Source organism: Falco biarmicus, chromosome 4 (genome assembly GCF_023638135.1).
Source record: "Falco biarmicus isolate bFalBia1 chromosome 4, bFalBia1.pri, whole genome shotgun sequence".
NCBI classification, from domain to species: domain Eukaryota; kingdom Metazoa; phylum Chordata; class Aves; order Falconiformes; family Falconidae; genus Falco; species Falco biarmicus.
The window spans coordinates 109,473,716-109,499,319 of record NC_079291.1 but is presented as its reverse complement, the minus strand read 5'-3'; the positions used below and the strand labels follow the sequence as shown (position 1 = coordinate 109,499,319).

General features: G+C 41.7%; 2 protein-coding genes across 3 annotated transcripts in view; one reads left to right on the top strand and one right to left on the bottom strand.

The window, feature by feature from the left end:
• Window positions 1-25,604, bottom strand: part of EFCC1 (EF-hand and coiled-coil domain containing 1) — a 61,310-nt gene that overhangs the window by 12,034 nt on the left and 23,672 nt on the right. For both annotated transcript variants that reach the window (XM_056336377.1, XM_056336378.1), the window contains exons 3-5: window positions 10,354-10,496; window positions 7,008-7,140; window positions 6,522-6,687 (exon numbers count right to left, since the gene is read on the bottom strand). In XM_056336377.1, coding sequence (XP_056192352.1) covers window positions 6,522-6,687; window positions 7,008-7,140; window positions 10,354-10,496 — 442 coding nt within the window. The remainder of the gene's footprint in view (window positions 1-6,521; window positions 6,688-7,007; window positions 7,141-10,353; window positions 10,497-25,604) is intronic.
• Window positions 5-25,604, top strand: part of CFAP92 (cilia and flagella associated protein 92 (putative)) — an 89,288-nt gene continuing 63,688 nt past the window's right edge. The window contains 2 exon segments of the mRNA XM_056335113.1: window positions 5-6,327; window positions 8,631-8,726. The gene's annotated coding sequence lies outside the window, so the exon portion shown is untranslated.

Below are 25,604 nucleotides of genomic sequence, written 5' to 3'. Positions count from 1 at the left end.
GACAATGACACAGGAAATTAAAAGCACTGGAGCTTTTCCCTTTTTTTCCCAATAATTGCAAAGCTAAGTTTTCCCCCTTATCTGATAAATGTCAGTTTACTCCAGAAGATTCTCTTGAAAGGAGGTAGACATTTCTGTAACGTACCACATAAAGCGAAGAATCAATAGTTGCTAGGAAATGCGTGCTTTGCTCTTGTGCATAATGGCAGTTCATTAAACGCTGGATGCAAGCACATTCATATATATATGAATAAAATTCAGAAATTTTAAATACTAGCATTACTATTTCAGTTTTCTAATCTTTTGCGTTCCTGTCATCCTCTACATATGTGTGCCCTCACCAATGTAATCATGTCTTTGTCTTGCAACTCCTGCATATCAAACATCTGTACATGCAGTGAAACAAGAAGGTAATTAGCTACTTTCAAGTATTTTGGCTTTAAAAAAAAAAAAAAAGTGCCTTAAGGAAAGAAATTTAAGATTCTGGTTCTGCAAAACACACACTGGCCTGTGTGTTTGGTCAATCATTGGTTTGCAGCTAAGCACAGAAAAGTCTGGATTTAACAAGACTTTTTGAACAGTACAGAAATCCCAGGCAGGAGGGGTCTCCCCAGACCTGGACCTTCCAAAGCTGGGCTGGCCTGTCAGTTGTCTCAGACCTTCCTGTGAAAAAATGGTCAGGATTTTAAATGTTGCTTTTGTTTCCATGCAAAATCTAAGTGACTTAGTTCGAACCACAAAGCTGCTGCACCATTTGCAAAAGTAAATGCCTTCCAAGCCTGTTGCAGGTACGTGGCCAAGCTGCTAAAAAGAGCCTGAAAAGCATTCCTTGGAAAATATGTCATTTAGATATTAATTTTGGACCTTTGAAAGCACTGACAGATTTCAGGTTTATTAATAGAAGTGAACTTATTTCTCAGTCATTACTGTGCTCAGCATTCTGAATTGTTACCATTTTGCAATTTGTTGTTGCAAGCACAATCTAAATATATTAATATTACAGGGAGAGACAAAATCATGTGGGGTAAATGCCAGATTGGCTGGCTCTGTTAATCCCTTTTTGTTGTCATCTTTTCTCTTATTGCAGTTTTAGAAATAACTAAGAGCAGAGTTGAACTCAAAAGGGTGAAGGCCTTAATATACACAGTATTTAATAGATTTTTTTTGGGCAGAATTTTGTATCCTAGTGAATTTTAATATATGGCAAGGAACTCCAGTTCCCTAAAACACAAGTGTCATCAGAGTGAAAAAAGAAAACAATCCTTGATCCACACCCAGTCTTCTAGAAGGTCGTTTTAGTTTCTGACAGTGCTAATAGTACATATTAGCTGGTGCTTATTCCCCTGTCGGTGGAAATCAGCCTGTTCCATTAGCTCTCCGTGAGCTTTGCCCTGTGAGGCACTCCAGCTCCACTGAGCTGTACAACAACTACAGAAGTCTGGACCACTTAATCTGGTCCATCTGCCAAACAATGATTTCAGCATCCCTGTCTGAACACTGCTTCTAGATGAATAGACTAACATTTTCCTGTATGGAGAGCCAACTTTGTTACCACCAATGTGTCAGCAGTCCAGCCGAGACCTAACAAATACTCAGAGGCTGTGGGAGGTCTTCAATGAATTAAACATGTGGTTTTCTTTATTATATTGGAGATTGTCTCCACGTTGTAAATGCCACCTGGCATAGCTAGGTACTAAATACATGAAGTAGCTGTGTTCCCCTGTACAGCTGAAGCGGTGTCACACCAAGTAACAGAGAGGTAAAAAGGTAATTATTTTTAAGTGTAGAAGGGACTTTCCCAATATGCAATTAGACAGATGCTTATGGAAATTCATAACAGGTGCCCATCTATCCTGGTCCTGCACCCCTAACATCACTTATCTGCTGCTTTCAGCTGCTGCTTTCATCGTGCTGGCAAAACTGCCGCCCTTGGAAAGCTGCACAGGGCATCCCCTGTCCCCTGCCGGGTGTTCCTGAAAGGCTGAGCTGTGCAGTGAGTCTCACACACAAACGGCAATAGGAGAAGTCCAAACTTTTCTCTTTAGCATACACGCCACTCGAGTTCCCCACAGCTGTCTAGCGTCACAACCAGCTGCTTGGTTTGCACAGACAGCACAAGCAATACGCTTAGCCCAGAGGGCCACTACTCGTACTTGGACGCCGCATTTTGTTGCTACTACCGCCTCTTTTCCCTCTTCATTTTGACCGCTCCTACAAAGCCCTTTTTGCTTCCATTTCCTACGCAGTAGTAAGTAAACTGCTTTCCACAGCACTTCTGCCTTAACAACCACTTTGTCATCTATAAGGATGCTGATCTCCTGATGCCTTTGGTTCATTGATGCACAGGGGTATGCCGCCTTTGTCTTCTTATTTTGCTTGAAGACGGTGGCTCAGTGCCCCATTCTCCCAAATTGTTTTCCCTAGCTAGGTTACATCTAGCACCTGTTGTTTCCTTAACATTTGCATTGAGGTAATGATGGTAGTTAAGCATAAGTTATTTTTAAAACCTAGATACTGAGGAAGGATGGTCAGTAGTTAAGTCACCGGGCTCAGAGGGGAGAGGGTTTTGTTCTTAGCTTTGGCAAAGTCCCTCAGCAAAGCCTGATTTTGGGTTTGTGCCTTGCTTGTGAAATGGAAATACTGCTTTGCCAAACACCAGTTTTGAGAAGTCTGCTGCTGACAGCCAGCCCTCTTATGAAAGGGGAGAATGCCACGGGGAAAATGTGAGCGCTGGAGTGGTGTGCACAAATATATCTAGGACAATGAATAATCAATATGCATAAATCCCTTAAGGAATGTAAGAGAAAATAATTCTATCCTCTCTTCCACAGAAATTAAGGAGGCCTTCACATTCGAGCCATTTTTCCATGAACCTGAGAAACGTTGGCAAAGTGGGAAGGAAACAGTAACAGAACAGCAGGACGAAGTGCTGAACCGTGCTGTGCAATTTATCTTCTGAATTGTTCCCCTTCAAAGGACCGGAGGGTGGCAAACAGAGCACCAGTTCTTAGAAGAGGCTGCAGAGATGATCTGAGGAACAGCACATCCCCTCGAGAGTATCAGTAATTCTGTCAGGCAAATTGATTGGAACTGTAATCGAGGAGGGACTTGGTGAATTCATAGATGAACATAATGGAGAATCTATTCGATTTCTTTGAAAGGGCCTATGAATATATATGGATAATGTTAATTCAGTCGATAGAGCATATTTCAAATCTGAAAAAAAGCTTTTGATAAGATTCATCACCACAGACTCAAAATAAAAGGAAGAAAAGGTAATTGCCACATGGCAGCAGCACGGATCCTGCCATGGACTTGCAGTGGCTAAAAGGTGGGATGGGGGCAGAGCACAGAGTGACCAGGGCTGAAGGTTTCACAGTGGAGGGAGATAATCCTTAGGGTCTCACAAGGACCTGGGTTCAGACCTCAGCTCTTCCTCATATTCATAAAGGGTTTTTAAAAAAAGCTGAATGTGAAAGTGTGTGATTGCTCTCAATAGTGTTTTTTTGGGTGTAATCAAAACTAAAAGTGCCTGTGAAGAATTACAGCAGGTGTTCATGATACCGAATAGATAACGGCAATCAAAGATCAGGTGAAATTCAGTGTCACCAAGGCAAAGTAAGGCATGCAGGACAGGTATGCAATGTTGCATATATGCAGCGATGACGACTGCCACTGGAGAAGGAGATCTAGAAAAGCTGTAATAAAAAAAAAAAAAAAAAGTAATCTCCTGAAGGTACTGCTCAGTGGGCAGCAGGGCTCAGAAGGATGCATGCCAGGAGCTATTAGAAAAGGAACTGGGGACAAACCAGAAACTATCATTGTGCCACGAAGGGCTTGCATTTGAATACTAAGCACATTTTCAGTTGTTCTCATTTGAAAAAGGTAACTGCTTGAAAAATACATGGAAGAATAAAACAGAATAACAGAAGTAAGTAATGGTTTCTGTACCAAGAGAGCTGAGGCAGACTAGGAATGGTGATAACCCAGGCAGTAATTCTGGTAGTAAAAGTCTTTAAATTTGTATTACAAGAGAAAGATCAGTTGCTGATTCCGAAGCACAAAACCAAGGTGACAGTAGATGATCAGGCAGAAGATTTAGAGCTAAGAAAAATAAATCCTCAAAACCTGTTCCTTTTGAACTTTTATGTGGAAGTCCTTGCCCTGAGATACCAAAAACATTACTAGCTTTAAAGAAGGGAAAGGTGAATTCACAGTAAATAGCTCTAATACTGGCCATTAAACACGATACTCCCCGCAACGTCCAGTTCAAGATGTGTCTGTCCATAGTGTATTGTGCACCAGGCGAGTAATACCAGGAGGAAAATCATCTGTCCTGTTTCTCATTGCTTTGCTCTAACCAACTGCTGTTTGCCATCAGATGGGTGAGATCAGGATGAACTTTTCATCTGACCCTGTATGGCAGGTCATAAACTCATTGTCTTTTTAATTAAGCTGGCAGATTGTACGCAAGCTTTTAGAAAAAATAATTGGTCTTTCTTTGCAACATTACACTTGGCAGTGTATCGCTGTTTTTAGAATTCACTCATGCTTTCTCCATCTATTATCACCAGGTCCTGACACCTTCACCACCCTGTCTCCAGCAGAAACCATTTTTAAATGTTCAGTTGATGGAGAGCAGAACTTTCTAGATATGACAAATATCAGAACTCTTTCATCCTCTGGTTTTACAAGTCTTAGATTGAAGCAATTGTTAATCAGTATTTGAGAGTGTAGCTCTTCCCTTGCTTGTCGAGCTTGTTACTTGTTAGCTTTGTTGTTATTTGTCTGATTTTCAGCATTGAGCAGGTCCAAACAGGAGCGTACCGAACAACGTATAAGGTTGTTTTGTCAGGTCATCAGAGAAAGTATTCTTGGTGATTTATTTATTTAGCCTATATATTTATTTGCAAGTTAGATGAGAGAGAGCCTTTCTCAGTCTTCCTGTTTTCTTTGTGCTGATTATAGAACAGTCACCTTTTTGAAAGGATTTACTTATTACTTGGCTGTCTATTTTGTGGCATCAGAAAAAAAATACCTATAACTGCGCACAAGATACAAATGCTGGCTAAATAAAAATTAGAGGGTAATGCAATGATTCATCCTACTGATTTTAAATTAATGTTGCATTGAGTTAGCACTGTCTTATTCACCTCCCTGCTTGTCCTTAAATCAAGAGCAACAGACTCCATTTTTGTCCTGGAATCTTGTATTAATCTATAGATAATGGTACTTTTCTGAACAAGGTGCACAGAACTAATATCCATCAGCAGAGATTGAAAAGAAGGCAATACGATACTGCAGAAGAAGATGAGTACCTCTGAATGGAGAAAAAAAACAAGGAGAAGAAGAAAATGGCACTATCTACAGGAAGGTAGTTCCTTCCATAGGTAAAAGAATAAACGTAGTTTTTTATGTGGGTTGAGGCTAAGCTGTGTAGAGAGCAGCTCTGTGTTGCTCTAAGGAGCATTACAGGAATAAATTGTCCCCGAATACTGCAAATTGTGTAAGACACAAATATGATTTTATTCTGGTTTTAATTTTGTTTCTTCACAAGTAAACTCTTTCATTTAACCTAGTCAAGAAGGAAAATGACACGAAATACTGATAAAAATCAGAGAACAGCAACATGTAAAGTGGTTGAGTATTTCACTCCTACTTCAAATAGTCTACTGATTGATATAATCCTTCCAGAACTACTGAAATATTTACGCTCCTTTGAAAGAAGGGGTATAAAATACTGACCAAGCGCTAACTGAACCTTAAGACAAAGCAGGCCAAAGCAATGCATATGGTGCATTATTTTTGTTTCAGAGAAAGATCGCTAGCGTTAAATCCGTGCCCACCTGTGGCTGATGTTATAGTAAGCTTACGTGGGACTAAGAGGATACTGCACTGGGGGTTTTAATTACTGTGGTTATAACCTCTGCTGAAGGGAAGTTGAACATGCTGCTAAGCCTGAGAACTAATTGGTTTTTTTATTTGTAAACATATCTGTCTGAGCCTGGGAACCAGTTAAACTGGATGATTTCCTCCAGAGGATTTCAAACCAGAGAGCCCCTGCACCTCAGCCGGCTGGAGGGATTCATTGAAATGTTTCAGCGCTCCCAGAGGAGCTGGATGTCTGAGGACATGAGGATGTTCCATCCACAGCCCAGGAACCGCTGCAAGCTGCCTTTGGTAACCCTACGGCTAGCGTGCCCCCTTGTCCGTGGGGGATCACTCCCAGCACCAGTGGCCATGTGAAACAATTTAAATGAAGGACAGTACGAAGAGCCTGCCCGGTGGGCGGCGTGCATCTCACCCCCCAAACACATGGAATTTCAGGTAGGAACCAGACTAGCAACGTGGGTGTTCCAGGAAAGCATGAGATGTTTGAGCTGACAAACTAATGGCACAGTCAGAAACATCAGCAACAGAGAGCAGAATGGCCGGAATATAATATAAATGCATATGTATATAAATGCAACTACTTAAAGATACATAAATAAGTCTTTCACACTCAGCTTGGCACCTGTTACCTCTTCCATATTTGTTTCCAATTTTTTCACTTCGTGCCCTTTAAGCTCAAGCTGTTCAGTCAGTTGTGTGATTCTGTCTGCAAGCTCCGCAGGGGCTGCTTCGTAGCCATCGGTGTTGGTGGTCTCTAAATAAGACATTAGCTTTTTCCACATTTTTTCATCACATCTAGATAGACATTAAAAAAAAAAAAAAAGGCAGTGAAAGCTCATGATGAAGGTCTGTGTTTGTAAAAGCCAGTTTTCCTGCAAAACTCTTGGCAGCACAGATGACAGGTTAAGTGTGGTAGGTGACATGGGTCAGGGTTAGGTGGGAACACCCAGCACGTTGCTCCCCATGAGCTGTGAGGGATGGCCCGCTGATTTTGCTGTATAGTATTACTGCTCCTTACTGCAGGCATGATGCCTTCAGGTCAAGAAATAATCTTTGCAAAGCCAAAGCCGTAACAATTGCAAAGACATCAAATAGCATTAATCTTTGGTACCTACCCACTGCCACAGCAAGGGAGCTTGGCCAATCTTTTCTTCATTTGGTCCACCTGGGCTGGCTGGTCTCCCGCCCACTTCTCCTCCTCTTCATCAGAGGCAGCCTGGCCTTCCACCGAGCGGAACAGCTGATCCTCTGCTCGAGAAACCAACAACCACTTAGCAGCAAACCAACAACCCTGAGGTGCTGTAGCTGTGGCAAATTAAGCTACGGAGACAGAAAGAAGCGAGTTTAAAACCCCCAGTGAAACAGAGGATGGGGTCCTTCAGCATCCATGGAAAGGGGTTTAAAGCTGAGGTGAGGGACCCTCTGCAAATTGTTATTGCACGAGTCTTGAATACTTCAGCACCTTCTTGCAGGTAACTTGCGGGTATTTAATTTCAATTCTCTTTTGCCCTTCTGGTAATTATAACATAAGGGTAAGTGTGATGGATCAGTGTGCTATTGGGGTGGGGGCAATTATTCTTCATGTACACAACTGAATGTACGCTTTTCAAGAGGGGTGGGAAACCACTGTGCTGTGTAAGATTTTTTTTTTTTTTTGCATGGTCATTTTAGTAGCTGAACACATACTCAGAATGCAGGAATTTGATATAAACATTCTCTAATTCATTCCCTTACTATGTCTTTTAGGGACAGTAATTTTGATATATAAATGTAATATTAGACCCATAGCTATCTAATGTTTAATTGTTTCACTTTTTACCTAAGCCTAATGTTTCCCCACAGGACAAATAAATTATGAATGAACTGCCTACAATACATATTTATATACATGTACTGTTACAGTAATACTTGAACTTTTTAGCTGTATCTTATAAAAACTTTTACTGCATTTAACTCCTTTTTATCACAAAAAGATATTTACTGTGACTTAGAGCATTATTGTGGTGCCTGTAACTTACTGGGAGTCTTTTGAATCCTTGAGCACACGAAAAGCAGCGCTCACACCTGCATTCTGAACACTTGGTTTGAGCTGACATCAGGTTAAGCTAATGTCAATGTGATTTTAAATTTTATAATGACTGACCTTACTCACAGGTTTAGTGAATTCTAATGGAGTGTTCAAGCCAAATGCTGTTATTCCTTCAAATATTGAAACACGTGACCTTAGTGGCACCATGAGTGGTGTGCAGGTTCAGCTGGGCAGGCCACCCAGCTGGGGGCAGCTGTGCTGTGCCAGTGACCTCCCTCACAGTGCTCCACAGCGAAGGGACGTGGCATGCTGTGGGTTTTTTTTTTTTTTGGGGGGGGGGGTGTGTGTTGGTGTTGGCTTTTTTAATTTTATTTTTTAAATTTTAATTAACACTTGGCATATGCTTGTAAATGCAGTTTTCATTCCAGTAGCATTCAATGTGCCTAATTTATAGCTTATCATGTTCGGTAATTTATTGCCTAAGCAGGGACAAAGCTTCATTGCACGCAGTATTGCTCCTTAATTAGAGAATGAATGGCTGTGTTTTCATGGCAATGCTTTCCCTGGACAAACTGATTTATTAAAGCGTTTTGTTTCCATGAGGCTGTGCATGGCCAAAACAAACAAACAAACAAGACTTTCTGTTTGCAATCTGTGATACATTAGTAGTGAACTTTTTTTCCTATCATCATTTATTTTCTTGCCATAGGTTTTCAAAGGGATAACAAGCAGAGTTTATAACTGTTGTGGCAGCCATGAGAACAGATCACGCAATGCTATGGATTCCTTACAGAGCTCCAGACTGGTATGTTTAATCCAGTAAATTAACTGCAGCATCTGGCACAGCAGATGCTTAGATTAGGGTTTTTAAAAATGGAGGAAAAGGTGTGTGAATTTCAAATGGTCTTCATGCAACGATATCAGAGATGTTCATAATGCTTCCCTGCACACACACACGCAGGAATATCCTCTGCTTTGACGGAATGTGTATGCTAAAGAGACTATCTTTTATGTTCCCCTTGTAGATTATCATTAGCAGGACTGGAAACTAGAGAGGGAAAGCAAAACTTCTTATGCAAACATAAAGTCAGTGTTTTATTGAAGTTCTTCTACTAAGCTAATATTTAAAAAATATTTGGTCGGTAGAATCATAGAACACTTTATTGTTGTGATATTTATTTAACTTTCTGAGTTATTTTTTTCTTTTATGCCTAAGAAATCCTTTTTTATTTGGTGGAATGCTTTTTTGCATTTTTAAATCTATAAGCACAAAAATTTTTTTGTTTGAAAAGCTTTTGCTAAAAAGCTGCTTGTACTTGAAACATGGACGGTGTAGGTTAGATGTGGAAGCTACCTTTGAGCTGGCAAATTGTCTGATCTGATAAAAACATTTGTAAAAGCAGGTTTATTTTACAAGTCTAACCACATGGAGAATGTGCTACAATGACCATTGTGTTTATATGTTGTTCTCATGCCGAAGCAGCTGCTTGCCAGCTCCATTCAATCCATACCTAAAACCTGATGTTTTGACACTAGGTACAGTTCTCCAGCCTGCAGTGAAGATGCCTAATTAACAGTTAAGTACTGTTAAAGTCAGATTAATGTTTTTGTCCTCTTTGAAGTAGATATGTCAAAGAAAAAATAAATCACTGAAGGTAAACCAAACTTACTAAACTTTGCATTAGTCTGCTTGGCATGTAAACCACTATCAGGGGTGAGGGGAAGAAGTTTGGCTTCCAAGACTGCTATCATAAATGTCTTTCATTACTGCAGCTAAATGACCCCCCTCCTGAAAAACTGCTGTCTCTGAGAGCCCTTGACACCGTAGGCTCTACAAAAGCCTACTCAAGGTCATTGATAGTGAGAGCCAGCCTTGGCAAACCCAGTGATTTTTATTTATTTATTTTTTTTAGAAGGCTTTCAAAGAATGCTTCATGCTGCCCCATGAGAAATTGCACGTGTGCAATGTTATGCCAGGAGTTAACGTCACATGTGTGAAACAGGTTGGACCTTCTCAGAGTTACTGTGGTGGCCAGGGTGTTCCCAAAGAGTGGGGGACTGTACAGAATATTAACTGCAAAGAGTTTCCTTGGAAATGGTTTTGTATGGAGTTCTCATTTCTTTGTAAATAAAAACTCAGAACTTCAGCTTTTTAAGCTAGGAAAAAGGTTTTGGTGAGGTGAAATCATATTGGAAAAAAGCAGTTTTAAATCATAGCTTGAAGTGATAAGTTCAGTCTTTTATTAAATGTAAAATTATGTGGGGAGTGAGAATTAGAAAGCTGGGATACTACCTTTTTGTTTAGGTCTAGGATTTCAAGATTCACTAGGGTTGGTGTGTGGATTTGCTGGGTTGATATTTACATTGGGTTTTCTGCTGAGGATGTTACAAATCGCTGAGCACATAAAGTAGTTGGGTACTGGGTTTGATACCGTTCTCGGAAATCCCGGCTCCGCCAGTGGGAGGCCGTCGGTCTTCAGGCACGGCCAGGGGGTATCTCCCCCCTGCTGGGGCTGCTCCCTCCCTCTGCTCCAGGCTGCTTCGGGGGGGGCGCTGGCATCTCTCCATTTCTGACCTGGAGAAGAAAAGCACAGCAAAGTGGACTTGAGGAAACTTGAAAACCCAAGACAAATGGGCACGGCATAGCACGTGAGTGAATGTGAATGCAATTGCTGGGACTCTGTGGAAGAGCAGGGGTGTATTTACCTTCAGCGCCTGCAAAATCAAACCCCTGAGGGCTGCATTCGCTTGCTTCAGAAAGCATCAAAGCAAGGTGGGTTTCAGCTGTTCTTTAGGTTGTAAAAGCTAAACGCAGCTTTTAGTTCAGGTCAAAGACTTCTAGAAACTCTGTATGGGAACAGCCTACTCTGGCCACAAACTTTCCCTTTTCCACCGGCGGTGACAGGGCAGTACATGCTTCATCTTCACTGTGGCACCATAGCGCCACAGCCAGGGTACCAAGTCGTGCATCTGGTCACTTGGATGCGTACTCTGACTGAGAAATGTCGGGCAGTTCTCATCTAAGTCTTCTGAGCACTGAAGATGAAGCAGTGTCAGAGACTGAAAAGGTAAAAAGAACGATGCATACGCAGCGATACATCTGAAAGTGACTTACAGGTAAGAAGCATCTTGGTAACGGGCTTCTGAATTGCTGACCATCTCATTTGAAATGGTGTATTTCTCTGAGTAGAATGTAGAGGATATGACATCTGTGTGTTTTAAAGGAAATGGGCTCTCAAGGGATGCCACTGAGATCAAATAATGTAACTGATAAATATGGGTCTTTAAACTTGCCAGCAAAATGTATTTTTGAAAGAAGCAATTTAATTCAATGAAGGGCAGTGATTGTTCAGACTGAGGAATTTATAGTTACCTAAATGGACGGCCCTGGGCGAGTACCTTCAAGGAAATTCAGGGTAGCACATGTAAATGTATTCTGGAATTTTCCTCTAACATGTAGTTGAGTTGAAAATGTTCCAACCCAAGCATGTAAGACAGTACAAGTCATTGCGTATAGTAAAATGGGTACTTCCACTGTACACGAAACAAAATCTAACAAATTGAATAATATAGATTTATCCTCTAACAATATAATTAAATACTATGTTTTGGTAAGAATGGGAGTGGAATGTGAAATGTCAGTCATGAGTCCATTATAGCTACTGCTTCTTTTTGTTGGAATACATTTGGTTTGACTCTCCTACCTTCCATTTCATAGGGATGTACCAAAAGACAGTATCACTGTTTTAGAGGAAAAACAACGGAATTATGCAATGTAGTTGACTGAAGAAAATTAATTCAGACACTCCCATTTACATGCAAAGTAGTAAACGGGGTCTGTGAAATAGAAAGGCAACACATAATACTGAATTTATTTTAGGAGTCTGGTTTTCCCACACGATATACATATGTAACTTAATTCCATAAAATGTTGCTAAAATCAGAGCTATGGAGAATTTAAGAAATTAGACCTTTATAATGTAGTAAGAAACTCATAGTTACATTGGAAAAATAGAAGTTTGGTATATCAATTTATACATGTAAGGCTTATATCAGACATTTGCCAAGGTAGGAACAAGCTACCTGTCAGGTATCAAACTGACCACCAAGTCCAGTCCATTTCAAGCTTGTGCACGTTACACATGTATGTTGTGTAATGTGTTCTATAGGAACTATATAGTATTACATTTCCATTGCTTCCTTTTTCACTATTTAGAAAGTTTACTTTCAATAGTTACATAGGGTATTTTCCTATTTAGACCACAGAAAAATGTGGTTATTCCTTTCCTAGCAGGAGCTGTTGTGTAGGTCACAAAGAAGCTGTATGCAGAAGACATCTAACCAAATTCAGGAGTTTTATAGGAAATTAAGTTTCCTCCACATTCTTCCTAAGATTAGTTGTGGTCTGGTGAATATTGTTTAATGGGTGAAGTACAAGGAATGTTCAGTCTTCAACAAAAAAGAGTTAAAACACTCAGCAATTGGTCCTACTGAAACAAGTTGTGTAATGTGGATTTTTGTGCAAATCTTCTGAAGGCTTCCTGCCTGTAAATTCAACCCCTGCTACAAACAGGACTTCAGATGTAGTAATAGAAAAGCTGATGCCAAGTTGGAGCCAAGTATTGCAGAGAGCTCTTGTTTAATCCAACGCAGCTGCTGTCAGCTCCTGAACCGCACCAGTACTAGTTCCCTTGTTGCTTGTGGAAGTATACTAAGTAAATAAGATCATGAATTTAACAACAGAAGTCAATATTTCAAAATATCTCCAGGGACAGTAGCTGAGGTAAACCATGCTTAGGAACCAGCCCTTACTTTACCCCCTTGAGTAGAGCTGACTGGCTAAAAACTAATGACATATTTCATTTATGGTATTATTTATCTTAGCAACAATTTGATTTCCTGTAAAGTCAAGGGAAATAGCAGTCCCCAGAGTGGAGCCTGGCTAGTCACTTAGCTTCATTAGTTCTGGAAAAAATAATTATGGGGTAGTGCACAAAAAGCAGTGTTAAGCTCGGGCATTCAAAACGGGGCTCCTGGAAGCATCACAGAGCTTCGGTGTTCTGGGCAGTTACTGTGGGTAGAGTAGTATTCCCTTTCATGAGAACAGCATGCTTCAGAAAAAGAAAATGTAACAATTTCCTTCATTTTAAGGCAAAAATACTTTGGAGTCTGGTGCTCAATGAGGAACCTTTACTATTTCTTGAGGGCTGTAGCTGGCATGCAGATCGTTCCCTTAGTTTTGAGCTGCAGTCTGCTTTAGATCTGTTTGGATTTCAGAGATTTCTACAGCTCGCATTGTACAGAGATGTTGGCGTTTGGGTGGATATTCGTTGTACTCTCAAAGCTGGTTGAGACTTTAACCCATAAAACATGGAGAATTAAAATCTTCTATGGCAGAAGGGGGTAAATGCTGTGATGATTAATGGGAGAGCAGCTGGTGGTGGTGACTCCCTACGTCTGGCAGCCTGGTTCCAATCCATCTTGCAGTCCAAGGAGCATGAGGAAGTCTGGTGGGAAAACCAGCCCTTCCCATCTAATTCAGAACTTAGAATAGCAGACTCCCTCTGTTCAGATGAGATTCGAGACAGACCTAAATAATAGCTTTTACCTCTCTGTAGTTCTTGCAAGGGAACTTACAATTAGTTGATGATATAATCAGTTTGTACTTTGTGTTCTTTAGTAATTTTCTTGAGAGGACTTCATCAGCGCGCTCTTAATGTGGAGAAATTGAGGGAGCCATGGAGATGCCATGTCTTGTTAGGTCTTTCTGCCCAACATATTGATGAAAGACAGCCATGTCTGTCTCCTCTGGAGATGTTCACTGGGAAACTAGAAAGAAATGTAAGTTTTCAGCAAGGGTCTTCAGACACAGGTGCTCCAGAATTTAAATCTTTGTTCTGGCACAGGCTCCATCATTTGCATCAAATTGCATTGTGCCTTAGTTTCCCCAGCAGAAGAAATATTGCAAAGTTTGTGGACCTTGCACTCTAAATAAAAAGTCAGCACAGATTACGATGCAGTGTTGTTTTCTAGAACCATATGTGGGAATTATTTCGAGATGTTTAGGAACGGGGCATATTTTAAATGTGTGTGAAGGAACATGTGGCCAGACAAGCTGGAATTTCAGACCTTGTCCATGCCAGATAAAAATGAAGAAAAAAGCAAGCAGCAGTGTGAGTTGATACAAAGTCTCCAACGTGTGTTTGGGTTTTTAAATTTCTGTATTTGATCATCTATATATAATGTCCAGGATCCGCTGGAAATAACAATATTGGAAATTTGTTGTTTTGGTGCATCTTGGCAGGGGTCCGGTGTGGTGCTGGGCACTGATTTATCCACAGGAGTGACCAGGGAAGGTGATGGGAAAGGACAGGACCAACAGCCTAGTGACAGAGGGAAAGGGAGGGGGGCTGTCCTGGGCCAGGGTTCCAAAGGAGGGGTGTATAAACACAGCTGGCTTTCATTCGTGTCATCCAAAACCAGTTTAAGGCAATAACCTGCCAAGGCTGGTGCCAAAGATCAAGGGGCAGAGCCAGAGATCTCTGGCTATACAGAAGCTGTGGCAGGGAAAGGGGGCTGCTAATGCTGCTCACGTAGCTGCAAGGGCAAACTTAGCATTCCTTTAAACTCAACTAGAAACTAAACATGAGATGGATTGAAGAAGTTTCTAATTAGAAATGGTGCCCAGAAGCTCTAGCGTTAAGGATACTAATGAAGCTTGGTCTATTGGAAGAAAAGGGCTGTTTCCTCCTCTGAATTTTGCCATCTGTACCGGATCCTACGTTCACTTTGGAGGATACTTCAGATTTCTGACTGGAAAGAAAAGTTCTGCTTTTTGGTCTTTGAAGCAGATGCAGCCAAACGGTACAGAAGGCTGTCTCTTAGGGCTGCTTCATGCTCCTTAGTTCATGTATTGAAGTACAGAGCGTTTCATCCCCCTTACCGAGTGATGGAGGCAAGGATGGAGCCATGGTGGTGCTCTTGGGTAGCAGGACAACACCACACCATGACCTCCTGACTTCTCATCATGTGACTTAACCACTAGGTCACTTTTTTCCCCTGTCTGGGAGCTTTTTATTTAATGCCAAATGTGATTTTCAAGTGGCAGAGGTTTCAGGGTTTGAAGAGGAGCATAACGAGAGGCCAGCTGCTATGCTTTCGCTGTCATGGTAAATGCTATAAAGGAGGAATCTTCACTCATTCTGAAACCTGGGTTTAATTCTCTTCTCATTAGTATTCATACAACATTGTATGGGTCTTCATAGATAATAAGAAGAGTGAATAAACAGCACGTTTGTTTAGGGCGAAGATCAGAGGGGGACGCGGTGCTGAAGACGCCTGGGAAGCGCTGGTGTAGGGTGCAGCGCGGCAGGGCTCCCATGGAGACGGGCAAACAGCCCCCATCCATCTGGAATTCTTTGTGCTGAGGATAATGGGCAGCTGAAGAGAAGAAAAATTGAAGAGGGGAGAGTTTGCAAAGTACTGGACCTTAACGTAATGTCCATGACTAATTGGCTTTTAATTGGCTCTCCTGTTATTGTTATGGAAACTTCTAACTGCAGCAAAACCCACCTGCTTCTGGTGCTAAACAAATCTTTAACTTCAATAACTCCAGACTAATCATAAAATAACTCTGAGGAATTATTTAGCTTCACATTCATAGATCTTTAACTAGTCTCTTTTAAAAGAGAATTACTTGGAGCAGATCAGACAGCTGTGTGAATAGGTACATTGCTCTAAGTATAGTTATACAAACTAAGCTATACTTTTAGAAGTGTATGACTTGTGTTTGTTAAAGGAGGTGTGATTTATTTTTTTATCTTTTTATTATTATTTTTGTACTATTTTACCCAAACTGTGAGAGTTCAGGGAACTCGGAATGGTTTCTGGTTTGGCTTATCCCATACAGGAGGTTACAGAATTTGGACGGTGTGCATATTTCAATTTATTTTACAACTTTTCATTTAATGTTCAGATCAATATGTTTTCACACTGGACCTAAGTGTCTCTGTAGGTTTTCTGAATACATCTGCCTCTGGTGCTGTAAGCTGTGATTACCTCTCCAACAGAAGTTATATGAATGAACTTTCTGTGATCAATCCAGACTTTAAATGCCTTAATCTCAGGTTTTAAATAGCTCGATCTATAAAGCATTAAATATAAATTTTTGCAAGTATGAATTTTTAGTAGCTGTAATAAAGACAACTAAATATCCTGGTTTAATGCTGAAATAAGGAGAAGTTTGTACTTCAAGAGCCTCTATAATACCAGTTACAGTTCTGGGAGGTGTCCAGTTATTGGCTGATGATTTTTGTTACCTTGCCAAAATCAGCATTCTCTAGGACAGAAATAATTTTGCTGATGGCAATGTGTTTTTTTGCAGAATCTTTCAATCTTTCTGCACGTTGTGTATAAACAGGCAAGTCTTGCGATGGTGCTGTCGGATGCAGCAGAGAGGAGCGGTGTTACACCTTGCTGGCTTGCAGTGCTCTTCCTACAAAGATTTGAAACGTTTTTGAGACAACACAAACCTCTGTACAGATGTAGTGAAATTGCAGGATAGTACTGTGCCTTTTATTGTCCACGCTGTCCCATTCCGAAGAACCAATTCTGTAAGCTCAGACTGTTTGGGAGAAATTGTTTTTCAGAAATTAACTACTCTTAGTACAGTCTCTAATGTTTGTTCGCCAGCTGCTTTCTTCTTACTCCGCTGCTTAAAACCTGAGATCAGATTAGAAAAATGTTTTTAGAAAAATTTCCTGGGTGGTACTTTGGTGCTTCTGACACTCTCGATTCTCAAAGATTTAGATGCAAAGACCTTCCATTGCATATTGCTTTCCCACTCTGTTTGGATTGAATTTCTCAATTCCAAATGTTTCATAGGCTGTTCTTTTTGGTTTCAGGTAAGCAAAAGTAATAGAAGTAAAGGCTTTTCTAAAAGGCCTTGTATCTTTTTTGTCTGTAGCACTGACTTTAAGAGTTTTGAATCATTGAACATGCTCCAGTCCATGGCCACAAAGAACTATATAAAACTTTGCCAGCAATTGTGAATCTCTGTTTACATCAGGCAAGCTGGCACTGACAGCCACGAGTGGGGTATGGAAGACTGTCCCTTTTGCAGCCTCAGTACGCTCCCTGATAAGGACACTAGCCCAGGGAGTGGTGGCTTTGACATCTAGAAAAGACCAGAGGAGCTTTTGAGGCCTGAAGGAGTACCTAAATACATTTGGAAGAAAACCTCCCTCTTTCTTACTCTCTCTCTCCTTTAGCCCTTGCTTCCTTTCTGCATCTTCTTATACTTGCCTGATCCTATATGCTCAGAGTTGTGCAAGTGCTTGTGCTGTTGTGAACTGGACTTATGAAATGACAGATGTTTAAAATATCTCATCCCTCTAATTTCTGGAGAGACGCTTAGAATTTGGATCAGCGCACAGCCCTAAGAGTTGCATCTTTCAGGGGGTGATGAAATGCAGGGCTGAGACGGGAGCAAGCGGGTGGAGAGCCCTTTTGGTCAGGTTTTACTGCTGCTGGAAACACGCAATTGACTTATACCCCGGATACGTACAGTGGTTAAAATGAGAATTACAGCAAAAGCAGGCTTTAACATGGAATAAGAAAACAGGATTGGGGTAGAGATAAAGGGACAGAAGATGAAATACGCAGAAAAAAAGTGCTTGAGGGCCAGATACTCCCTAATAAAATTTGGGATGCTATGCAAGTTGTTGAAGTCTTGTCATTACTCTCCTATCAGTAAATGTCTGGGAAAACCATCCAGCAATTAGTTTGCACTCCCTCCCCCACTGCAGGTCCGCATGGAGGGTGATAATTTACCGTGCAGTCAGTTGAGGCAGAAATCTATGCAGAGAATGTAGAGAATCTGACCCTGTTGGTGAAAAACACAGATGTCATGACGATCTACCTGATACAAATTTCTGTGTTTTAAGTGTATTTAGTGGTTTGGTTTTTTTAAGCTTCTCAACTTACAAGATGTCAGGAGGGTGCCTTAACCCCTGGAGCACGTGTGTTACAATATGGTTATTGTAAAATCGCAGTCTGTTTTTCCTGTGTGACCTTTACCTCATGGGAGGCAGGGGATGAGCAATTCCTGTGAATGGACAACAACTTTTGAGAGAAGGAAACTTCTGCCAGGAGGTTCCTTTCTCACCTACTGCAGAAGCTACAGGTAGCAAGTCGGGCAACACACGCAGAAACAGGAGGGGTAGTGTCCTTGTTAAAGCAACGAAATGCTCCTTTGAGGAAGCAGATTTTACCCCTGTCTCTGGCAGACACCCTGCGTAATCCTGGGCAGATTACTTCAGTTAGGCTTTCTATGCACTAATTACCGTGTTGCTTGTGTACAGGTAACTGGGTCCTGATTTTTTTCTTTTTCTTAATGGGATTTGAGACTGTGGGACATGAGAACTGCAGCTAAAGCATGGGATCGTGGAAATTACAATTTGTGTGCCTTGCTTTGAAATACTAAGTACTGTGAACATTAAGTCGGGGTAGGCACCTAAAATTAACAGAAAAGTTTGAATGTAATCTTTCTAGTTTGGTATATTGCCTGGTGTATTACGCTGTGATGAGGAGTATACTAAAAACCTAATCATTCATTTTCAATGTATCAGTTAAGGCCACATTTGCAGTTCAGATAAATATCTGCACTGAGCAAGACCCACCTAAGTACAAAACGGATGCTCTTATGCATGGATACACACACCCACGCATGCATAAATTTCTTACAAGTAAATGACTAAGGAAGATGAATTAAAACTGCATGGGCAGGTTTCCTTCTGTGACTTACCGAACACATTAATTTCTGAAATGCAGCTCAACAGTTCTGAGCCTCGCTTTTTAATGTTGTCCTTCACCTTTTTTGGCCTTGAAACTTCAGTTTACCATTATTAATAAAATATTAGTCACTTGGGTGGCTCCATGAAAGATAACATTTGATCGTTGGGCTAAACAGATGAGGTAACTCTAGTGCTTTTACAAATCCTGCACCTAGCAAGGGATTGCATTGCATGGCAGTAGTTCACGAGTATATCCTTGATGAACCAGACTGCTTTTTGCTCCGTGTGGGGTATTCTAAGCTTAGTAGTCACTGTACTGTCCTGAAGAAAATAGATCACTTTGGAATTATGTCACGCAGATACTCCTGCCCATTAATGAATTCTTCTGTGACAAAATAAAGGAAATGATTTCCAGATGTTGTTCCACTGGAATGAAGATCTAGCTAGCAGGGTGTGACAAGAGAGAAGTTCAGATGTTGGCACTGGAAGTCTGGAGTTTGGTTGCACACAATGCAGACCTAAATAAAGCTAGAAAAATTTAAGTCTCACTTGTTCTTGATTGAACTGTTAGCACAGGAGCTATTTGCTAAACCTTGCACAAGATTTCTTGGAAGTCGGAATTAAAAATCTGGATTCGTCTTTTGACCTAGTCATGGAAGTCAGAGATCTGTTGCTGCCTCTTCTTATCTGTTACGTAGCTCTGCTCTTGAGTTTCCCTTCCTTCCATATCAGAACGATTATTTTAATTTAGTATAACTAAAGCTTGTGTTAAGCTGGCAATGTCAGAATTATTCCAAAAGCCCGCAAGATCAACAGGGAGTGCATGGACTTGGGGCTGGTGCTGGCCCCCCCAGTGATGCTAAGCAGCACAGTGGTCTGCATCTTAAGAGATAATACTGAGGGACAGCTGCAGGGCCAGAAGGGCTTCAGCGTTGTACTGACCCCCTGACTACCTGCTGTTGAGTAACAGCATTTCCCTTTTACCCCGATGTGGCTAAGCGTTTTCAGCCCAGAGCGCCAGACACCCCTCGGTGGCCCTTCCTAACAGGCTGTGTGGGTGCAGCGGCAGTTCAGGGGACCTGGCTATGTGCAGCTGGGTTAGGAACATCTCTGCTGTTGGTCTTCACGTGGTGCCATAAGAGCCCTTTTGGCTGTTTTTCCTAACAGCCCTGTCCCAGCTACACCAGAGGAGGGGACCGATGGCATCGCCATGGCTGGGGTCCTGCCTCGTGGCTGCCACCGCAGTGCCTGGCTCCGCACCAGGCTGCTCTCCACAAGGCACTCCACGCTGTGTGGGTGTCCTTTCTCGGGCCAGCATCCTCCAGCCCCACTCTAGGACAGGGCACGGATCCTTCTGCCTGGTGTTTGCTGAAGGCTCCATATTGGTGATACGGTACAAGTGCACTTCAGACAAGTGGCGCAAACAATCTACTTCTCCAGCTTCTGAGGAACTATGGGTCTGAAGGGAGGGTGAAGCTCGTGTGAGAACAGTCTTGAGTGAGAACTTGCTTTTGCCAGGAAAGGTTGGACTACGTGATCCTTGAGGTCCCTTCCAACCTGGAGTTCTGTGATTTCCAGCCCTCTCTGCTTCTATTCAGGCAGATTGTCCCATTGGAAAAACCTCTCTCCGGACACTTTCTGAGATCTCCTTTTAGCCCAGCCCATAAGGAACAGTGACAGAGGAATGTGAAAACACCCCCCACCCCCAACTTCAAATGCATGAGTTGTGTGTATGTTTTCTCCTAAATCTATTTGTCCTTCCCAATCTTCAAACTGTTATTTTTAAGAATTCTCTCTCCTGGTACCCTGACTTGTATTTTACAGAAAGGTGCTTGAAAGCCTACAACCAAAAATGAATAACTAAAATACCATGAGATTCTAAACCACTGATAGCTATAACCAAAATACTTGATATAAGGCATGTAAGCCAGATAAAGAGGAGCAGCAGAGCTGTTGTCCTGTAGACAATTTCCTTCTGACGTTGCATGTATAGCAAACAACTCCCCTTGTGTATTCCTTCATGTAGACGTGTGCTATTTAATCCCAAGGAATCCTTCTGTTATGCCCTGCGTGCTAGAGTGTATGTCAGTAAAGATCAAATGCCCAGTGATCCTTTTAATGTCTCCTGGATGAAGAAGAGCGTCGTTCCTAAACAGAGTCAGGAAGTACTCATCATCAGCAGGGTGGGCATCCCACCAAATTCAACAATTAGAGCTTAAAAACTTAGAGCTTGATTTAAGCTTAAAAAAAATTAATCTTCAAAAAAATTTTGCATTTTAAAATTCAAAAATTAGAGCTTAAAAAAAAAAATAGAGACAAAACGCTGTTTTTCAGTTCTCTGTTAGATGTAGGTAAAACTACAGGTATTGCTGAATGTGGTAGAAACTCTGAAAAAGCCTATTTACCAGCATGTAAATTCCTTTCAGAACATCATAGATGTGGACCCTCATGGATCTGGAGAGACAGAGAGGGAAGGCGGCTCACTTAACGGCAACATCGTGCCTTGAGCTGGCTGCAGTTGGTTCTGCCTGGTGCTCACCAAGCCTTTGGGGGAAACGTGGCATTGAAGTGTGTGGACAGGGAGGCTGCAGCCGTTGGGTTTGCAGCCAGGTTGGGTATTTCTTAAGCTCTCACAGGACAATTGCATCAAGACCTGTCTGGTCATCTGGTCCCACGTGCTCTGCATCGGAGAGCTGCCCCACGGTTCTTGGGGGACACGGAGGAGCCGTGAGCCCTGAGCCCCCAGCACCAGCAGCCATCTGCTGCGAACGTGGGGAAGTCGGAGCTTCCACCTTCCTCAGATCCTGGGTCAGGAAACAAGAATAACAATTACCTCATGGGGCTGTGTTTTCTGTTTCGCTTGAAGTTTGTAAAAACATCCTTAGATCTTTAGAGCGCGCCAAATTACTTTCCTTCCCAAATAAGTCATTTGCCAGTTCATTGAGATCAGAAAAAGTTGTTTAGTATTCCTGCATTTAAGAGGGGCCTAGGTATATTTTGACAGCAAACGTAGCAGCTCCTGTTTTGTCTTTTCCTGGTTATATGGTTGAGCGAGAAACGGTATTTGGAGGCTGAAAGCCAATGACAGGAACGTAACATCATCCTTTGTGTAGCTGCTCCCTGCAGGTAAGGACCGATTTCAGACACCGTGGTTAGCACTGGCTCATCTGCTGTCCCCAGGGGTGGACCTCTGCTGGTCTTAGCAGTACCTCCAATTTCCATAACTGATAAGCCTCAGTCCAAGTGGGTTTGCATTGTATTTATCGCCAACTTCATCTAAGATTAAACTTTACTTCAGGGTATGGTTCATACAAGCTCATTTAACAGCTCCCCTCAAGCTTTTGCTTTATAAACCACTTTTCAGTTTCTGTAATATGATTATACTGTATGGATTTCAGTGATGTTCAACAGCATAAAATCATGATTCATATTCCCCCTCTCTTCTATCCGTTAGAATCATCTGGAATTTGCAGGGTGGGCCACATGCAACATGGCTGAGCATTTGTAGAAAGTCAACATAAATTACTACAAATATTTAGTGGAGGAAAAAAAGGTATAACTAGCTCGTTTCTACCTCTTTCTAAAAAACTAGATGCCATAAATGTAGGTTAATGTATATAAAAACTCCAGGCTTTACAAACGACTTCCACTAGACCAGATACAGTACTTCAAGGGACTACAAGCTAAAATAGTTGAGCAGCTAGATCATAGGAGTAAGTATACGTTAAAAGACATTTAAGAAGTGTAACCTGGGCACACAGCAGGCCAGCAAAGACAGAGACTAAAACTGTAATGACAGTAACATCGGCAATAGCTGGGCAGTGTTGCTCGGTACTGATGGATTATTGGTCACATCTTGATGGTTTCCCATTTCTTGAAATGTTATTGCACTATTAAGGCCAGTTTTCTGGTACCTTGCTCAGATGCATGTATACAACATGATGGTGTCTTTAGACCACAGGACTGTCGGTGTAGGATGTGAACGATGTAACTTACCATAACTGTATATTGTGTCAGTGTAGGGGAATCATGACCTAATCTGTTTGAAATTGGCAGGTATTACTGGGATGAAAACAGGATCGATAACAGTCTCTGCTAGGAAGAGTTAAACCTACTGTTGTAACTTACACACCACTGATGCTGTACGGCTGGGGTGATGTTCTAAAACTGCTTGTACCTGGATCCTTCGGAGCCACCCAGAGTGGGCTGTATTCCCAATTAATTAGGGCAATGGTATAGTGAAATCCTGCCAGGAGCCCTTGAAAAGAACTATAATATCAGTGATAATAGGACTTCTTTTTGCAGGATGAAGGGGCAGGTAGATTTTATTAGTAACTTAAAACAGCTCTCATTCCTCCCCCTGCTCCATCTCCACCCATTTTTTTCAGCTAACTGAACAGGCAGAAAACTTGATTGAGCAAGTGGTTCCTGCCCTGGAAACTGTATATAGATTATTTAACAAGGGTATCAAAAATCAAAACAAATCCACCTTCTGTCCTCTAAGTGTGGCTCAGATTCCCTGGAAATGCTCAGTCATGCAGCAGAATTGTAGTATTTAGGAAGCAGGTTTCACCCAGATTCTGTCGGGCCTAGCAGGCTGTCTGAAACCAGAAATAGGCACTAAATTATGGTGAAATACATTGAGTACGTTTTCTACTTTTGTTTTGAATTTTCTGGCTTCACAGTCTAGAAAACCTATACGTCTAAAGCAAATCAGAGCTGCCTTGAAGTTAATTGAAGTGATGCAAAAACCCCAGTTCTGAGAGTGATTCTGTTTGGGCTGCTGTATGCTTGAGGTATTATAGAACTTAGTAGCATTAGGTTATTAAAAAAGGGATGTTGTGTAGGTAAGATCTTTAATCCCAGGTGGCTCAGTGCTGCTGTGCCTTGCTCCCTGGATAGCGGCTGGCCGTATGTGGGCATCGCGGGCTGTGGTGCAGCCCTGCGGCGCCTCTGGGGTAGCAGAGCTAATAAACGAGGCGAAGGAGAGAGGGGCAGATGGAAGTCGTTACTAGGAAAATTCCTCGTAGGAAGGTTAGGTAACTGGGCTTCATGCTTTTCTAATCAACATTACTCTGTATTATCCTAACAAAAGGCTTTGGCTATTTGCTTCTCTTTTATTCCCCCACCCCCCTCTTTTGTGGTGGGGGTTTTTTTTCCTGTGTGTGTTTTGTTTTTTTTTTAAGACAATGCTTAATTGCAGGTTTTTCCCTTTTAATTGGACTCCCCTTCCCGCAGCAGCCCCACTGCATCTGGTGGGGGGTGCATCTCGGTGGAGGGCTGACGTGTGTCCCCCCCAGCACACAGCGCTGCTCACGCCGTCTGCAGCCCCCACCCCCACCAGCAGCCCCACGGCAGGCAAAGGGGATGCTTTTGGACAGTCTTACAGGTATTCAGAAACAGATACTTCCTTTTGTTTTCATAGAGTTTCCTCAATAGATTTCCACAGGAAAAGAGGGAAATCTGTATGAAAAACAGGAAGCGGCTCTCAGAAGTTCTCTGTAACACAGCGCTAGGAGGAAGACTTAAAATAAACGCGGTTGTTTGACATGGTAGGTGATCCCAGTTCTATGATCTTACTGTAAAAACAATGATCAAATTTAACATCCTACGGCTATAGCGGAATTAAAAACCCCAGACATTTATAAACATGTATTTAGCCTTTCATTTTTGTTGACAGTAGGCAACTGATATTTAAGATTCTGCAACCAGGTTTTTATACCATTGTTTCTATTTCCACTTTATTGCCCTGGGCAACTCTTCTGGAAAACTTCTCATCTGCCTCAACCTTGGATGAGATCCCAAACTTTCTAACGCTGATCCATTCCTCTTGCATCCAATAAGAGACTTAATCTTTTCCCTCAGCTTTTTGATGTTCTAGAATACAGTTTCAAATCCTGAGATTTACATATTAGAAGGAAGACAGGTTAGGATAAAATATGACAACACTTGACATGCAGAAATACTTGTTAATGAAAACCTTCCAGAAATTTCACACTGAAATTCCTTTCTGATCCATCTTCAAATTCCCCTGAAGTTTCAAATGTGTGATGGAGAAGTTGTTCTGACTTTTTCTGCAAGCAGTGAAAAGGGAGGGGGGCGCCTGTAACACCCCGCCTCAAAAGCAAGTCCAGTCACACTAGGAAAATGTTGCCGCTGATCGTGGGCTGCACCAAGATGCTCATTATAGCCCACGCCATCTTAGCGGGTGGAAGTGGCCCATTAAAAACTGGGGATGTAGCATGTGGGATGACAATTTTTTGAGGAAGACAGCCTTACATCTGAAAATCCTTAAAATCCTTGAGAGGAAATTTGAGCTTCATTTTAACATCTCTTTCTACATTTAATAAAGCCAAATGTCAGGAAGAAGATGGATTCAGCTTTCGCAGTGTGTTGCTTGTATTTGAGAACATTAGGGATAATATATTCTGTGCTCACTTCTAATACAGAAACAGGTAAAAAATGAAAGCAGAACATGTTCCTGAGTTCTACTGCTAGGTTTTTAGTAACTAGAAACATTATGTTTCAAGAGATACATGAAATAAAAGTTCAACACCATCGCAATCCAAAAGCATCTAACCCAAACCTGTTTATCCATACTGCTTGGCTGGCCATGCTGCTTTTTTAATTTTAAAGCTACGCTAGCTACGTACCAGAATTTCATGGAAACATTTCAAGCATGGCATATTCTACTTTTTACAATTCGCACTAGAGTGAGTGTAAAAGGCTTTGTAAATCTGAAATAGTCCCGTGGAAACTGGAGCAGAAACAGGACTGATAGGCTGCTGTGTTTCTGGGTTTCTTTTGGCTCAGTCCCACAACGAAGCCTGATGGGTTTTGTTTGCTGCTTGAGATAAAACTATTGAACAGACCGGTGTTTGTATATATAC